The sequence below is a fragment of the Rattus norvegicus genome, chromosome 4, assembly GCF_021556685.1.
Source record: "Rattus norvegicus strain SHRSP/BbbUtx chromosome 4, alternate assembly SHRSP_T2T, whole genome shotgun sequence".
NCBI lineage: Eukaryota > Metazoa > Chordata > Mammalia > Rodentia > Muridae > Rattus > Rattus norvegicus.
Genome location: NC_141537.1, coordinates 19305467 through 19325000, shown reverse-complemented (window position 1 = coordinate 19325000; position 19534 = coordinate 19305467). Strand labels below are relative to the sequence as shown.

Here is a 19534-nt window from a genome sequence, read left to right as displayed (position 1 = left end):
ATTTCTCTTTAATTGGGAACAGGTTTTAAAGAAATTACCAAACACATTGGCTAAGTTTCTTCTTACTTATTGAAATTTTATTAATAAATACATAAATAACATTTCAGAGTATGTTTGTTCCAGAATTATAGTGATTCTAATTTTTAAGGTGTATGGACAACTAAAACCACAGTTTTTGTTTTCTTGTATACCTTGTATTGGCTAAATTTCCATAAAGAATAATAATTTAGTAACACAAATATGCTATGTCCTAATGTAATTGGAGATTCAGTTATTTAAGAAAATGATGGTCTTTTGCCAAAATTAATTCTGGCAAGCAAGATTGGAATGATATATTAAATTCCAAACCATAGAAACAGCACCTCAAAATAAGAAACTGATGATTCAAGGTTGGCAGTGTCCCCTTTGCTTAATTTAAGAACAAGCTTAAAAGCTGGTTATAATAATGTTGGTGAACTAAGAATTTCTTCTTCCAAAATGTTCCCAGAGCGTCAAGATGGAATGGGGGTATCAAAACGAGTGTAGAGAATTACAGTCCCGGAAGTTTACTCAGAGAGCTTTGCTTAGAGTCCTTACTTCAAGTGAGGCACATATAAGAAGAGCAATTATAAAAGTGCTTAGATAATTGCTTCCTGAAAAATATTTGCTTGGCTCTTCTTAAAACATGTTTACTTTTGTGTGTGTGTTAATCTGTATTAAGAACATAGATTAATTGAATCCTTCCAAATTTGTGAGAAGCTCAAACCAATTAATGGATTCTGTCTCTACCATTTCATTTTTTCCCCTTACAAGTTGTACAGTTGTGATTATCACTCCAAAGCGAAATTGTAAACCTCCTCAACACAACTCTAGGGCTTCTTAGTATGGGGTTTTAGAAAATTAAATAGTCATGTTTCCTAAATTGATTGTTCATGGAGGAATGGCTATAAGGGCAAACCAATACTATCAGCTGTCTATTGTACCTGTTTGATTTCATAAGCTCGAAAGTCAAGAAAAAGGGACAGGTGAGTGACTAAGCAGAAGAATATGTGGAGAAATAAATTGTCTGGGAAAATTTCAGGAAAATTGGGGGAAATTGCAGAGGTGCAGAATCTCCTCTGTCTGTCTCTGTCTCTCTCTGTCTCTGCCTCTCTCTGTCTCTCGAGCATGTGTGTGTGTGTGTGTGTGTGTGAGTGTGTGTGTGTGTGTGTGTGTGTGTGTGAGAGAGAGAGAGAGAGAGAGAGAGAGAGAGAGAGAGAGAGAGAGAGAGATTTCTATAGTTTACTTGAAATTATCAAGGCCAACAGCATACACAATAAAAAGTTGAAAGTGACTAATTTGTCTATGGTGAGACTGTTTTGGAAGCATGACATAACCTAAGAAAATGTCCTTTTGTTGTAGAATGTAAATGACGAGCCTCCAGTATGCACACCGCCACACGTAGAGACTCAGATTTTCGCCACCTTTAGGGGTCCTATCGTTCGCCTCAGGTGTTCAGACAAGGACTCTCCACAGGATCATCTAAGCTATTCAATCATAGAAGGTAGGTAAAGCATGTGAGTTCAACTTGGTCACTTCCATGCTGTTCCGTAAGATTCTCACATTGGATATTTTGCAACTGTTGGGAACATATCATAACATACATCTTCCTTAGGAACTTAAGAAAAGAAATGGAAATAACCATTCGCAATATGGTTTCCATTATTTTATTACCTCATTATTCTTAGGAAACAAAAACAATCAGTTCACACTTTGGAGAGAAGGGGTTGAGTCTCCACTTCTGGCCACCAGGCAAGATTTCCAGTATGATCTATTAGAAGGAGCTCAAGATGTATTGACTTTCCAGTTACTTATTGAAGTCACCGACGAACTAGGCGGGAATGCAGCTAGTCAGCTGACATCCACCACTACAGTCATAATTCATGTGCTTCCCTGGACTACAACACGGCCAACTTCTTCCATGAAAACAACTACTACAACTCCTGTAAGTAAAAGCGGTGACCTGGGATTCTGAAGTAGTTTGAATTACTCTCCTAGGAAGTTCTTAGGAACTCTCATAAGAGTTTCCCTGTGGTTTGGGGCTGGAAAAACACTAAAGGAAATAATTACTTTTGATAGAATCAAATTCTCATCTTCACAATAAGGAGAAACTATTGGAGCTGACAGCTGTCAGTGTTAAAGAGATAAATACATCAAAAACAAGCATTGTGGTAAACTTTGCTGTTTAGAATTCTCAATAGTTCTGATTACAATCATGGTGTGTTTTTTTCTCTGTTTAAATTAATAGCCGGTAATATTTAATATTTTATTATGGCAAAAGAATCATTTTATGCTTATAAGATACCTCGTAGCTTTTTTTTTTTGAAACCTTTAGACTCACAGGAAGGTAGGACAGGTGTGCTGTCTTGGTTCAAGCAACAGTTCCATAAAAGGAGAGACTGACCCAAGTAACACTTAAATTTCACAGGATGGAGCTGGAGTATACAAGATTAATGGAAAGGCTGAGCTAGATGGATACACTCTTCTTTCCTGGTCCAAGATTTCCATTTAGGCAAGGCTTGGTGGCACGTGCCTCTCTTGAGTTGCAGGCTAGACTGAGCAGGAAGTTCAAGGTCAGCCAGCGCTTCATAGTGAAGCTAAGCAGAACAAATTTTTTAACAAAAAGATTTTCTTCTTAACAACATCTCCTCACATAGTAAAAAGAAGGCAAGAGAGCTTTTCTAGCTTTCTAGTGAGGGCACTAACACCATTCATGGAGGCTCTACATCTGAGATCTAATCACACCACAAAGAAGACCCCTGCCTCCTGGCACTCTTAAATTGTTGCTTAGGATTGAATAACCTATGCATTTTGAAGAAACACAAACAACACATTTGGTCCTTAATTTAATAAATTTAGTGTAGCTTATAAATACTGCATAGTGTCAAATTATGGTACACTTCTTTCAATATTTGAGCTTGAAAATAAAGTAAGTTTTCATGGGAACTCTTTAGTTTTTCCATTGTAGAGGAAAATAAAATGCAGTTTTTTAAAAAGATATTACTGTTAATATTTTCATGCAAAGAGATGAAAACTTTTCAAGGGGTAGGCATCAATTATCCCAGGAAGAATAAAATGAATCCCAAGGTAGTGATACTGTAAGCTGTTTTCCCTATTGCCACAAAGAGGGTTGAGCATGTAGCTCACTGACAAAGAAGAGTGTGATTGGTAAATATGTGAACTGTTGGAACAGGAGATGAGGAGCTGTCTGGAAGCTGAAGGCTTGTATGTTAGGAAAGACCTGAAGTTATAGTGATTTCACAGCAGATAAATTCATGGTGTTTGGTAGAGATTAATGATACTCAAATAAATAGCAAATGTTATGGTAGAATTGATTTGTGCAGGACTTCAGACAAGTTAAGTTTAAACAGCCAAGTTGCCTATGCATATCCATGACCTCAGTAACAGGTCTTTGATATTCCCCATGTAACGATGGTACTCCAAAGAGACGAACTTGAAATGACATTAGTCCTTTGTTAAATAAGTTATAGCAAAATCCCATTTATTGACTTTACAGGTAAGTTTAGTTTTTAGCTATAGAAAAACATAATACAAATTTTAATATTTTAACTAGAAGAAAAGTGAATTATAAGGACACAGTACTCTCCAAATGCTTAACGAAGCTATGTGTCTTATGAAAAGATTCATATTCTGATACCGGAATTCTTTTTCCAACACAGTCTTCATAATTAAAAGAGTTGTGCCCATCGATTGAAGCTTTGTCTTCTGTGTCAGAGATTCTAGTCATACATTTTGTCCAATCAATCTTCATGAGCTATGATTTTTAAATAGTAATATTCTTCTGGTTATCAGAAATCAGTTTTTATTTTCTCTACTCACCCCAGTGTGTGTACGCATCAAACTTTCACATTCCATGAACACTTACTGAATCATTTTTTAAAAAAGATTTATTATATATAAGTACACTGTAGCTGTCCTATTACAGATGGTTGTGAGCCACCATCTGAATCATTTTATAAGTCAGGTAAACATTGTGAAAGGCCTATTTTGTTGGTAATGTGGTCAGACATTAGAGTAGTATTTTAAAGAGCATATACTATTTCTCCTTCCTGGGTCAATATGAATCTCACTTCCTTGTTCCGAATCATTCTACTTTGCTGGTCCATGCTTCTCTGTGGGAGATTATTTTAGCCTCATTGTTATTGATGTCTAAAAACATCCCTCACAACTTGTGTTTACACCCAAATTTCTGTCATCCCAAAGGTTAAGAAGGCAAAGTCAAGCAAAGCAAAAGCCATCATACTAATATGTAATAGACAAAATAAACAAATTCTATAGCAAAACATACAGGATATTTTTTAATTTTTAGCAGAGCTAAGTGGTCTTGGAATCCATACACTTCCCTTGGTAATGCATATTAGGCTTTCTAAAGGAAGTAGGGCAATTAAACCTATCTGGAAATGATTTCCAACTTGTGACATAGAAAGGTATAATTGATTTTCTCTTAAAAACTCCATCCAGGTTAATGTTTGTATCTATACTTGCATAACACATAGGTCTACACAATGAGAAATGTGTACTTCTCTTTATGGAAAAAATGCTATGAAACCAGAAATAGCCTTACCAGCTCTGCAGTTCAACTTGTTTATAGAGGAAGAAAAAAAATGCTACTCAAACAGCTCTAACTTCAATGTACGTGCTTAAGTATGACTATACATATATTCACAAACATCTACATAAAATAATTCTTAAATATAGGGTATTTCTAAAGGTTTGTTAAAAGAATAATTGACCAGCTCTATTTAATTCAACAAAAGTATAAAATCATCAGTTAAAATTCAACTGTGTCTTTATTTGTCTATTAAATTCATGAGCAAATTCTGTGCTATCTGTTGGCATACAGCATTGAATAAGTTAAAGTAAAATGGTTAATAAAAGCATTTGACTAAAAATGGCTTCAATAACACACAGTTTTTTTTTCAGAATTGTAGGAGATTCAAATGGACCATTCTGAAAGGTCAATGTGTTAACTTAAGGAATATAGACTTTATTTTCCTTTATGAAGGCCCTTCAACCAGGTGATGAAATATTTGTGCCAGACAAAAGGTTTCCATGTTTTATAGTGGTTTTAAGGGCTCAGTGGCTATTGGCAGATTGTGGAAGAAACACCCACAATTGCTGTTAATCTTTTATAGTAATGACAGGGATAAAGAAGACCTGAAAATAAGACTTTGTTACATCATATATATACATGCATATTCACATACACATATAATAAAAATTTTCATGAATTTTGCCCAAAAAAGGTCAAATATAGGAACACAATACATCATTGGAAAGAAAAAAATTTAGGACTTAGCCATATTATTATAAACTATCTCTTATTATTATTAAGACAATCTTTCATCTTAAAATGTTAAATTAGATATGAGAAATTTAGAATATTTTAAGTGGTCAAAATATATTTGCCAGAATTTTGACTGCTTTTAAAATACAATTACAAATCCATTACAAAAATAGAACATTCTTAAAACCTATATTGCTAGCAACATCTGCCTGTGAGTTTTAGAGAAATGAAGTTATAATGATAAAAAGCTTAAAGCAATAAAATTTTATTCAATTATATTATAAATAGTATAGAATACATCTCCATCCTAAAATTAATTTGAAATGCAGAAAGAGATTAGTAAAAGTTTCTTTTAGTTTTTCAGAATATACACGGGGCATCTCAGAAATTATAATTTATAGAAGACAGTCTACAGACGTCTGCATATTTTACAGTGCCAAGTATGGCAAAAGTACATATTTGTCAGAGGACGAATGCCATATGTTATAAGGAGGACATGTGACACTTTTTAATTGGGAAAGGTGGGAGCTCATGAACTGTTGCAGAATCTGAAGTCTATGCTCCTTCTATGCAGAAAAAGACATGCACATGTAAAATTTTATATTCCATCACAGAGAGTTGTAAAAGAAAAAAAATGCTATGGAATCCAGATTACAAAACAGCAGTATGTAACTGCCTCTGAATTTGTAAAAAATATTTTTCCATGAACAAATATGTTCCCCTTTGTACAACATAAACAAAGAAGACAGGCTACAGAGCCACTGAGAACACTGTAAAACACTCCTCAAATGTGGTGACACTTGGCAAGATAGACGTTAGAATAACTAACACAATTCCTGAAGGAACGGAAGCAAGATGGACTCGCTTTTAAAACAGAAGAACTTAGTAAAAAGGTTAATAACAAGCGAGCCCAAACTGATGATGAGAGGTCTGATGAGAGGAAACAGAAACACTGTGAAGTGTTTCCTGATCACCTCATGTCTCCTCATCTAGAAATTCTTCCTCAGGTAGAGAAGAAGAGAGACACTAAGTCATCTTTCATGAACTGAATTAAACTCTTCAACTTAAATGTATGTTGTCTAAAGAGACAATGAGGTAACTGGCTAGACACTGTTTCCTGCAAATACAATTCCCCAGAGGAATCATGAATCAAAATTCCAGAGACAGTGTGCAGCAAATTGAGCTCATAATAAAAATTCCAGGACTAATATCTATTTTGACAGAAGGGAAGACGGTAAAAACTTTAAATCATTCTAATTTGTAACTATGGTTGTTATTCCCATTTCAACATAAAGCATAGAAGAGAGAAAGTCTGTAAATAACTCTGTCCAACCTTTTCATCAGTTCTTCTGGGTAGCACATCCATATTTCATGATGCGTATCAGCACAATGAAAAGGCTTTATCCTATCAGTGAAGAACTGAAAAGAGACATTAGTGCATGGACTGGCAAAATCTGTACGTCTTTATTTCTTTTACTGAATCTGAACTTTAAAAATGAACTTTAAAGCTATCCTGGTAGGTTCTAGCTCTCTGTGCTTGCTCCCCGACTATACTCACTGACACACTACTTTTCCAAAGCTAGATTTCTCACACCAAAACAACAACACTTATTATTATGTATCACATAGAATACTTTGCAATTAATTCACTTTAAATAATTAAAGCCCAGTATAAATTTTTAGGAATGTCTTTCTTCTGATGAGTCTTGGGTAGACTGAAGTACATCACAGTGGGTGATGCTTATACCACAGAAGCAGTCAGATGGAGCATCCCAGGATTTTGCTTTGCTTTGTCCTTTTACAGTCAATCTCTTGGCTTGCCCTCCGACCTGCCATTTTGTCCTCTAGGGAATGTAAAGCATAGAAAATATTCCCAACCAAGTGAGATTCATGCTTATATATAATAAACAAAATACTTTAATCTTACTTCTTACGACTAGTCATGCACCACTAAGGTCATTGTTTGAAGGACACTGTACCTATAGAAGCAACAGATGACTTTAATAACTGTCCTCTTACGGTTTTTGCTTTGGTCTAGTTTGATTTTTAATACAGGTTCTCTGATAACTCGCCTGACCTTGAGCACCATATGTAGCTAGAGATTGTGTAACCCTGAGAACCTTCCTGCTTCCGCCTTATAAACTCACTGGCCATTTGTGCCAGCGTATGTGGCCTTCTGCCTTTATTTTGAAGCAGGGTTTTACTAGACGGCACAGGATACACACAAATTGATGATGTCTGCTCTTCAGAAGATGAAGTGCTAGGGTTATGAGTGTGTGCTCAAGGATACATCGGCTCTTTACTTTTATGAAGCAGAAGCAGAGAGGAGAAATGTATGGATTGCAGTGAGCTCTCCCTGAATTGGCTAAGAAAGGAGAGTTCTCTCTGTGACATCCATTTGATAACTGCCTATCTCTACCTTTTGAACTAAATTTCTTTTGTTATTTCTATCTTCTTCATAGAAAAGCTTGACTGTCAACATAAGAAGTAGAGCTGTAAATGATCATACATTAATTAATTGCCCAGAGAACGCTGACAGACTCATGTAAAGAACTATTCTTCACTAAAATCCTACTAAGTCTGTATCATTACAAAGGATAAAGGAAAATATATTGAGTGATAATTTATTTTTGTGGCCTAGGAAATTAAACCTTGGGCCTCACCCGTGCCAGGCAAACACTCTGCCAATAAGCAAAGCCCTACATTTCTTTTTACAAAGTGTTGTGCAGCAGAGCCTTTCTAATGTGTTAAATCTGGCCTTAAGCTGTGGTCTCCCTGCCTAGCCTTCTGAGTAGTTGGGAATATAATCTTGCATAAAGACACACTGGAGAGTGTAACTTCTTAGTATAGTAAAATACAAATGCAATCAATCTGCCAATGATACCAAATTACATATAGAACAGTTAATGTTGAAACTGTAGATTGATAACAATAGATATAGAGCCTTCTCTGTAAGGGAGAAATTAAGGGGAAGAGAGACATCTTCATTTTACCAACCATAACGGGCATGATGGTAGCATCTTCTCTATATGAACTAATAATAACTGTTCCCTCGAACATATGGGAGATGGAAATATTTATTATGTAGCTGGAACCTTCTAGTGTTCAAGGTCTATTTGTGAGACTAGGTATTAATCCTAAATTGCAGGCATGGGGACTGTGATTAAGTCACCTCTCTCAAGTATGCCCGGTTAATAAAGTCTATTGCTGTGTCTGGAAGCTACATGTTAGACATGTGTTTGATCATTTATATTTATATGTATTATGCCACAATAACAAATCCTTAAAAACTAAGCTGCATGTGTAACTGGTGCACTTCCAGTCAACCATTTTTGAGATTCAGTCCTTGTCCAACTCTAATAGGAAATAAATACAGAATAACTGAAGAGATATGTACATGATTCCATTTGGAAAGGCATTGGCAACACTAAAGAAAAACAACCAGGTGTGTGTGTGTGTGTGTGTGTGTGTGTGTGTGTGTGTGTGTGTGTGTGTCTGCTTTATATGTGAACTAACCTTAGATGTATTATATATAAAATTTCTTTTTTTATTATTGTGCTTGATTACTCCTGTGTCTAAAAGTACAAATTGCCTCAATGGAGGCCTCAATGAAAGTGGGGTTGGAATACATGGGAAGGGTTGAAAGGGAGAAAGGGAAAGGAGACAATCATATAACATGTTACAATGTCAAAAATAAAAAGAATAATACAAACAAAATATGTTTATTGAAGAAAATAAAGGAAACAAGAGTCTCCTCATCTAATAAGATTGTATCTGGTTACTGTCCCTGAAGTCAATAGTGATTAATATTGCACAAAACACACAGGCAAAGTGCAATGGTTTTCTGCGCGGATACTGTGAGCAGTTATGGTGGTTTGAATAAGAATGGCCCATGGATTTGAATGCTTACTCATTAAAGGGGCAAATTCTTCTATTTGAGGAGGATTAGGAGGTATGGCTTTGTTGGGGGAAATGTGCTTCTGGAGGTAGGCTTTGAGATTTCAGAAACCCATGCCAGCCCCAACCACCCTCCTCTCTCTCTCTCTCTCTCTCTCTCTCTCTCTCTCTCTCTCTCTCTCTCTCTCTCTCTCTCTCTCTCTCTCTCTCTGCCTGTGTACCAGTATGTAGCATGTAGCTCTCAACTACTTCTCCAGCAGGATGCCTGCTGTGCCCTCCACCTTGCATCACACCATGATGATAATGGACAAAGCCTCTGGAACTGTAAGCAAGTCTCAGTTAAATGTTTTCTTTTATAAGATTTGCCTTGGTCATGTCTCTTCACAGCAATAGATTAAGACAGTAACCAAAGTGAGACAAATCAGTGATCAGGAAAATGTAAGAAATTAATTCATTTACATCATTTTAATTTTGATTTCCCCTTTTAAGCAGTGCCTTCTAGAGATGGCCTTGCCTTTTCATTTTAGAAAAAGAGGACAGGGGATTAATTGTTTTAAACTCTAGTTCTGTGTTTTATTTTAGACAGTCTTCTACATAGTTTAGTCTGACTTCAAACTTCTTCTCTTTTTTAAAACTTATTTCTTTGTTCGTGGATGGGTGTGTTGAATGTATGTATGTATGTATGTATGTATGTATGTATGTATGTATGTATGTGCACCAGATGCATGTCTGGTACCTATGGAAGTCAGAAAACGACATTGCATACCACGGAACTTGACTTAGGATGATTGTGAGCTATGTCAATGCTGGGGAATGAGCCCAAGTCTTGCAAGAGAACAGTGTGCTAAGTGACTGTAACTCTTGATATGGAATGGCTGCCCCGAGTCCATCTTTGCCTCATAGGTGCTAGGATCAGAGCTGTGCACTAACACATGCAGAAGTGTCTGTCTTCATGGTTTAAAGTTCTCTGCTTCCTTCTTTTGTGCCATTATTTTTATTTAGTGGAATAAATTAATTAAATTAAGACCTGAAGTATAAGGGTAGATAAGAAGTATAAAGACCATTGTCATCATTTAAAGTTTGAAATCTAACTGGCAGTTCTTTTTTCATTACAAGAATTCTTGGCAAACATCTTTAACTTTAAGCTTAAAAATGTTCTGCCTAGCCATTCATTCATAGTACTATCAGGTCCCGATGCTGAACGACAATAATGTTTGAAATGAATAAGACTTTGTAGTGATGTCAAACCAGGTAAAGTCTGCTAAAAACGGTTTTTGTACCGATGGTAAATGATCTATGTCCAAGTGCAGGGGCAGAGCGTAGCCTTAGTAACGTGGCAGGTCCTGGCTTGACTTTTAGTTCTTCCTGTCCATAACTAGGTAAACCACGTCTGAGTCACTTACTATATTGAGCCACAGTTTCGGTCTGTCAACAGGGATTACTAACAGCCATTGTATTAACACTTCCTGGAGCACTGGCCAGAGCATAAGATGCAATTAACACACAACATGCTTCATCAGTGTTTTCCAATCGGCTGAAAACATACAGAAATATATTGTTTCTCATTTCGAAGCATTCAGCAACATCACTTAGTTCTCAGTCACAACTTCCACCGAGGAGTTATTAATTTTGTAACTTTTACTATCTACTGTAATCTATTTTACTATTAAAAGTTATTTGATATTTTCACTAGCCATTCATCCTGCATTTGAGAACAAATATTAAATGTAAAACCTATTGACAATCTTTTTTAAGATGACTCCAAAAGCAAGAGGTAAGTGGAAGACCATGAAAGGCAGCAGAAATAATCGAAATTGAGCCCTACTGTGCTATAGACGTGGACATCTGTTGGGACTCTGATTCCAAACACTGATGAAAGATTCCACGACAGACATTGTTATTATTATTGCCTTTCCTGTGAAGTAGAACAAGCTAAGTAATTAAAGTTATGAATCAAAGTAAATTAACTGCATGCGGCAGGAAGAGGTTTAGTGCATGACTGGATGACAGATGGGTCTTTCTTCTGTTTTCACCAGTGCTTTACCTGATGGTGAGATAAACTTCTGGTGACATCCAGAGTCCAGCACCTGGAGCAGTATGTCTCCTCCCTCGTCATGTCTATCAGTGTAGGGAATAGCAGGCCTGGGTCTGAGTCCACCCCTGCCTTTGGGTTTTTAGACAAACACGGTAGCATTTGAAAAAAATGTATCTCCCTACATTTCAAAACAGATATAAAATGTATACACTTTGTCCAGCAGTGAAGACATGATTTCAGACGAATTCTGTGAACTGCAGGATTTAATAGTTAAAGTCGATTTCCCTGAGAACATTGTGCAGCTAATGGGTGAATAAGATTTCATACCTAGTAGTGAAGTTTTGTATATAAATGCATCTATATTTGAATTTTCACATTAAAAATGGGATTTGATTTGATCAAATTCAAAGAATTTGACTGTCACTGAAAAGTCCAAATTCATCTTTGGAGGTTAAATTATTTTCTCAAGGTCACAGAATTATAAAATGACATAGCCAGGAAGATCATGGAAAACACAGCAAGGCGTGAAGTTTGAGGGATCGTGTGGCTAGTGTCCTAAATAAGGTACAAACTAGGAGGAAGAGGCCACAGCACACAGTCTGAGAAGTTCCAGTAAGTACAGGGGATGGTTTCCAGTAAATTAAGTTACACATCATTTTGACAAGTGCTGTGAAGGATAAACAAATGTAGGGCAGATGTCGTATCAAATTCTGGCTTGAAGGATCTGAGAAAGTCCCAGAAGAGATAGTGGAATTTTAGGTAGGTTTTGATGGACAGAAAGAGAAGCAGAGACATTAAGCAACAGCCACAGTTGAGGGAATGTAGATTTGTGAGCACATGGTTTATTCATAAAAGAATGATCAAGTGTGTTCTGAGACAGAAAGTGAGGTTGGCCTGAGGCAGAGAGTTAAGAAATTAGGTAGATTGACAAAGCCTGGAGAGCAGGGGGGAAAAAAAACCACAGGCAAGAAAGTTAGACAGGCAAGTGCTACACCAAAGACCAGGTAAGCCTTGACCTCTGTTGAAACTATTGTGCACCAAGGTCACCACCAGACTTGCAAATAAAGCAACAGCTTAATAAACCTTGTGAGCAGTGAGAGTAGATAAACCCACATCCCGTACCTTTCTTTCAAGTACTTTTGAATCACCAGTGGAAAGTGTGTAGCATGGGAGTCCAGGCTACACAAAATACACATTTAAATATTTACTTATTGTACAGAGATTACTAGATGTATTAGAATAGTTCAATGTGCTGTGCAAACATGTTTATTAGGATCAAGTGAAACAAGAGACACAAAGGGTCTTGTAATAAGCATGCTAGGCAAACAGAAGCCATTTGTATAGTATTAATACTTGAAGAAAGATTTTGCTCTTTTTTTTATCACTTCCCAACGTATTATCCTGACTTACCTTAGAAGACTGACATATTTCACAGTTACGTGTGGCTTTTTAAAAATAAAAATCATTAGATAAACTTTGGTGAGCACAAGAGAAGGCAAAATGGGGGGGGGGGAAGACTCAAAAATCTTTGCTTATTTTCAGATAGGAGAGCAAAAATAGCAGGTGGATCTCAAGCACGGTCTGTCAGTTTTCTACAGCTAGCTACCAGTATGTAGAGCTGCAAAGGCTGTTTGCAAGACTGTGCCTTGGTGCCTTGCTACACACTCTGAGAGTGTTGTGACAATTTTGAGTTGATAGCACAGGGCTCTGAAAGAAATGTGCTTTTTACATACACGTATGCCCGTGAACTCTATTTCTGCCACTTTAGACGTGGCAAGGTTACTCCATTCCCCTCTCCTGCTCCTTTGCAGATTCATGAGGAATTTGCCATGGTGAGCCCCTCTCTTCTGAGACTTGAATTAGGCACAACAGCAGCTGAATTATTTTGGCCTATCTTGGCCCATAGTCATTAGTAAATAAATGCTGTGCCTGGGATATTCAAGCTATTGTATGATCGTTGTATGTTGATTCCCAGAGCACAATGAGTATTCAATAAATACTGGTTAGAGGGAAGGGGTAAAGAGAGATGGAAGTGAGGAGAAAGTAAGCAAGTGTAGGTTAGAATTTCTCCTTATATGATGGCAAATGTATATTTTATTAGTAGCAGTATAGTACTTTAGCTTTTGAAAGGGAGTCTCATTATGACACCCAGTCTACACTCTAACTCCTTAGCTCTATTTATCCTCCAGCTTCAGCCTCCAGAGGACCTGGAACTCCAAGGGTGTGCCACCCCACCCAGCTATTTCTTAATGATCTGAAAATAAAGCGATGTGTCTAAGTGGCACATTGTCAACCTCTTGATCTGTTTATTATTTAGAAATTCATCACAGCAGTATTTATTTATGAAAAGTAGATCAGAGGATTTAAGGGGACATTACTTCATCTTAATCTGATTTCCCCATCTGTCTTTGTTCTGACATGCCCATACTCATGCCAGTCATACAATGTTTAACCTTAACAACTACCCAAATTCAACACAGCTATGATTCCTTTCACTGAATTGCACAAGTAATGGGATTTCATTCACCACCCCTGCTGATGGATCCGTTTTGCAAATGTCTCCTTTTGCTGCCATTTTCAGTCTTTCCTCCTCCCATGCTGTGCTTGTGAAACTGGACTTGTAGTTTACAGTACCTTAAATGGCTCAATGGATTCATAAACTTACCCTATGTTATGCTGCCATCTGCTGGATTCTACTGGTCTGTTGGCAAGGACGTTAGTCACAACCCACTAAATCTTATTCACTTCTTAGTCATGTCTTAGTGATCAGACTTGAAATAGTAATGGAAATTTTTATGGGGGGGAACATCATGATTCTTGGTAGAAAACAGGAAATCCAATAATACTGTGGCTTATTTTGAAATATTGCATTGTCTTGTAAAGAACTTGCTGACTCATCATTTTGCCATTAACTTGTCCCCAGAAAGACTTTCACAGAATCCACAAAGATATGTAGGAAATAACCCTTGTTCAATAATAGTTTATAGAATATTATAGGAATAATTGTAAAAATAATATGTAGAAATCCTCACAGTATATACTGTATCTCATATTTTTGTCAATCACATAATTGTTAATGCTTAGTAAGTATTTATTCTATTTCCTCAGATTACTACCTCTGTCCTAAGGAAGATCTCATATTACTGGAGACCTGACAGCTGGTTTCCAGTGGTGCTCACGCTTGCAGGAGTTCTTCTCGTGATGTGTCTTTACGCAGTTTCATGGTGCCTCTGCAAAGAGTAAGATTTCAGCTGTGTTTTCTCTTGAAATGAAATAAACCACGGGTGCCCTCAAAATCAGGTAGAAAACAGAGACAAAACCTTTTGGGAAGTTGCTCTGTTGTTTTTTGCTCTTTGTCATGAGTACTTTTTTTTCTTTTTTTTTTTTTCCTTTTTTCGGAGCTGGGGACCGAACCCAGGGCCTTGCACTTGCTAGGCAAGTGCTCTACCACTGAGCTAAATCCCCAACCCCCATGAGTTCTGTTTTACATGTAGATTTTGAGTATTAAGGAAAATTTTTCTGTCCTGAAAGTTAATACTCATTACCAAAATGGTTGATTGAATGATTCTAGGTTCTAAGTTTTGGGTTTGTTTAAAATGATCAAAAATGATATGTCAAACTGTTCATATGCTTGATCAAGATTGGGGTCTCTGAAGATAGATAGAAGTCATAAAGTAAGAGACCAAAGAGCCTCAGTGATAATCTGGTGGCGGTGGGGGAAGGAGGCTGAGATAATCCTGTAATTATCTTGTGATCCTTATGGTTGGGCTATTGTGACAGGTGATAGGAACACAGGGACAGGAACAGGTCGAGAGTACTCTGACAGAATCATATCCTTTAGTTGAAAAGGAATTAGATTACATAGCAGAATGATAAGGGGAGACTAAATGTAAACGTTTTCCTATGGCATATAGAACTACTGTCCAAGGAGCTTGACATGAGAAAGTTTTACTGAAAAATGCCACTACAATGGGCTTTTGAAGAGGAAGTGGAAGCAAAAGCAATGGAAAGATATTGAAAATACTTTATTCATATCAAGGGTGATTCATTCTCCTTTTTATAAGCATAACAGCAGAAGTGGGTTTATATGGATCTCTTATCCTTCTAACCTTGTCTTTTATCCCCCTAGATGGACTGTAGATTCTAAAAGGTAAAGTGATAGGGGCCAAAGATAAAGGAAGCATTTGCAAGAGGTTTAATAAAAGGAAGATATAGGACAGTTGAAAAAGTTTTAATAGCCATTTGCTGGGCATGGCATAACATTGCACACATGAGTTCACAGCATCTGACGCTGCATACACATAACCTGATCAAAATCAACCTAGCCAAAATTCCAGCACAGACTTGGGGTTAGGGTACTCGTGATTTCTCACTGCTAGCTGAGGAGCTATTAGAATTCGCCTGCTGCTGGGAATGGGGCAGGGAATCTATGTCTTCAGGGATGGAGACTTTGACATGCTACCCACGTTCCAGTAGATTTTCTTTCATTCTTATGTATTCAAGTGACATTAAGAGGACTGAATGGGTTTATGAAAAAAGAGCAACTTGGAGTTAGCTAGGAAGGAAAGCAGTAGGGGATAGAGAAGAAGCCTGAGCTCTGATTTCTTTTAGCACACTCACATACACAGCTGTATTTGATTCTTTTCAGTGTTCCTGCCTGCTCAAGACTATTTCCTCACTATCACAGACATCAACCAAGTCTCACTGAAAAGGATGCTATACAGTTACCAAGGTAAAAGAGATCTGATGCTTTAAAGAAAGAAGTTTGAGGCCCTAAGTGATTCGGTTCATTTGAAATATAATATTATATCTATATCTATATCTCTATATCTATATCTCTATATCTATATCTATCTATATATCTATATCTACATCTATCTATCTATCTATCTATCTATCTATCTATCTATCTATCTATCTATCTATCTATCTATATCACAATGTCAGTTGGTGCTTTTAAAGTTTAATCCTAATATCTTTCTCGGCTTATTTCTCTTTTGTGTAGAGGAAGGCTACTGATTTATTTGAGTTAATTTTATATCTAGCCACATTGCTGAAGGTGTGACTCTAACCAAGCAAGTGAAAGATCTGTATGATAAGAACTTCAAGCCTCTGAAGAAAGAAATTGAAGAAGATCTCAGAAGATGGAAAGATCTCCCATGCTCATGGATTGGCAGGATTAATATAGTAAAAATGGAAAATTTTACCAAAGGCGATCTACATAGTCAATGCAATCCCCATCAAAATTCCAATCCAATTCTTCAAAGAGTTAGACAGAACAATTTGCAAATTCATCTGAAATAACAAAAAACCCAGGATGGCTAAAACTATCCTCAGCAATAAAGGGACTTCAGGGGGCATCACTATCCCTGAACTCAAGCAGTATTACAGAGCAATAGTGATAAAAACTGCATGGTATTGGTACAGAGACAGACAGATAGACCAATGGAATAGAATTGAAGACCCAGAAATGAACCCACACACCTATGGTCACTTGATTTTTGACAAAGGAGCCAAAACCATCCAATGGAAAAAGATAGCATTTTCAGCAAATGGTGCTGGTTCAACTTGAGGTCAGCATGTAGAAGAATGCAGATCGATCCATGCTTATCACCCTGTACAAAGCTTAAGTCCAAGTGGATCAAGGACCTTTACATCAAACCAGATACACTCAAACTAATAGAAGAAAACGTGGGGAAGAGTCTCGAACACATAGGTACCGGAGAAAATTTCCTGAACAAAACACCAATGGCTTATGCTCGAAGATCAAGAATCGACAAATGGGATCTCATGAAACTACAAAGCTTCTGTAAGGCAAAGACACTGTTGTTAGGACAAAATGGCAACCAACAGATTGGGAAAAGATCTATACCAATCCTACAACTGATAGAGGGCTCATATCCAAAATATACAAAGAACCCACAAAGTTAGACTGCAGGGAGACAAATAACCCTATTAAAATGGGGTTCAGAGCTAAACAAAGAATTCGCAACTGATGAATGCTGCATGGCTGAGAAACACCTAAAGAAATGTTCAACACCTTTAGTTATAAGTGAAATGCAAATCGAAACACCCTGAGATTCCACCTCACACCAGTCAGAATGGCTAAGATAAAAAACTCTGGTGACAGCAGATGCTGGCGAGGATGTGGAGAAAGAGGAACACTCCTTCACTGTTGGTGGGATTGCAGACTGGTACAACCATTCTGGAAATCAATCTGGAGGTTGCTCAGAAAATTGGACATTGAACTACCTGAGGACCCAGCTATACCTCTCTTGGGCATATACCCAAAGATGTCCCAACATATAACAAAGACACATGCTCTACTATGTTCATAGCAGCCTTATTTATAATAGCCAGAAGCTGGAAAGAACCCAGATGCCCTTCAACAGAGGAATGGATACAGAAAATGTGGTACATCTACACAATGGAATATTACTCAGCTATAAAAAACAACGACTTTATGAAACTCATAGGCAAATGGATGGAACTGGAAAATATCATCCTGAGTAAGGTAATCCAATCACAGAAAAACACACATGGTATGCACTCATTGATAAGTGGATATTAGCCCAAATGCTTGAATTACCCTAAATGCACAGAACACACGAAACTCAAGAAGGATGACCAAAATGCAGATGCTTCACTCCTTCTTTAAAACGGGAATTAGAATTCCCTTGGAAGGGGATAGGGAGGCAAAGTTTAGAACAGAGACTGAAGGAACGCCCATTCAGAGCCTGCCCCACATGTGGCCCATACATATACAGCCACGAAACTAGATAAGATGGATGAAGCAAAGAAGTACAGGCTGACAGAAACCAGATACAGATCTGTACTGAGAGACACAGCCGGAAATACATAGGCGAATGCCAGCAGCAAACCACTGAACTGAGAACAGGACCCCCGTTGAAGAAATCAGAGAAAGGACTGAAAGAGCTTGAAGGGGCTTGAGACCCTATATGAACAACAATGCCAAACAACCAGAGCTTCCAGGACTAAGCCACTTCCCAAAGACTATACATGGACTGACCCTGGGCTCCAACTGCATAGGTAGCAATGAATAGCCTAGTAAGAGCACCAGTGGAAGTGGAAGCCCTAGGTCCTGCCAAGGCTGAAACCACAGTGAACGTGATTGTTGGGGGGAGGGTGGTAATGGGGGGAGGATTGGGATGGGAACACTCATATAAAACGGAGGGTGATGGGTTAGGGGGATGTTGGCCTGAAAACCGAGAAAGGGAATAACAATTGAAATGTAAATGAGATATACCCAATTAATAAAGATGGAGAAAAAAACTAACAACTAAACAATAAAGGACAGTATTTAAATATTGAAAATGTGATTTCCGATATTCAAAACTAAATGAAACAGTTGTGAAAAAAATTTAATCCTTATCTTTAAATTCTATATCAATTTTTAAAAGTAGCCTTATTCATCAATGTTTATTGACCACACAATACATTTCTAGGCCTGGAATCAAAGCAGAGAGCAAAGTCAGACTTGAGATGACAATTATAATCTAGTGTGACTGAAAACATTATCGTGCTTTTAACCTCAGATTGTTTATTTAATGGTGAGGAGCAAAGAGGCCGAAAGAACAAGAACAAATACTTTGCAGAAAGTTTACTTAGCATAACATCACAATACATTACTTATTTCTAGAAGATTTAATATGAAATACTAATAATATGCCCTATAACATGAACTTTAAAACATTCCCAGTTATGTGTTATAATACATCAGAGTTTATTCATGCTTCTAACTCTAGTATTATGTTGCCCAGGTGTACAAATTGCTTTTAGAAAGTGAATTGCAATATCATTTATTCTTTGCATATATTAGCACCAAAAGACTTATTTTGCATTAAAGATTAAAATAACTATTTCAAAAATGTTCTCTAATAGGTGTGAAATTTCACCGAGTGTTGGCACCAAGCAAACCACAAGACTAAACCTGCTGCCTGGAAATGACAAAGTAAGGACAAAGAGCAAAAGGACGCTGTAGAGTCCAGAATGCCTGCTTTTCATTTTACAGAATCTAGACAGTAAAAGCACTTATAAATAACTCATAGTTAATAGTAACTCATGAATAGAAATGAGAGAATTCATTCAATTCAGTTCAAAGTGGGAGCAAAACTTGAAGAAAGTAGAGCTTCCGCCCACTTTTCAATGATTTAATGCTGATCATGTCAGGGAGGAGACAAGGACAGTGCTGATATATTTGTAGGGGTCGAAATGAAGGTGAGTATTGCTGAGATAGCTTTCAAGTCTCCTTTGTT

At 37.2% G+C, this 19534-nt stretch overlaps 1 protein-coding gene across 1 annotated transcript in view; it reads left to right on the top strand.

Annotated features, from left to right (window-relative positions):
* The window catches only part of Cdhr17 (cadherin related family member 17), a 96443-nt gene that overhangs the window by 68939 nt on the left and 7970 nt on the right, over positions 1-19534 (top strand). The window contains exons 17-21 of the mRNA XM_087659859.1: positions 1381-1522; positions 1707-1963; positions 14367-14497; positions 15907-15990; positions 19161-19230. Coding sequence (XP_087515985.1) covers positions 1381-1522; positions 1707-1963; positions 14367-14497; positions 15907-15990; positions 19161-19230 — 684 coding nt within the window. The remainder of the gene's footprint in view (positions 1-1380; positions 1523-1706; positions 1964-14366; positions 14498-15906; positions 15991-19160; positions 19231-19534) is intronic.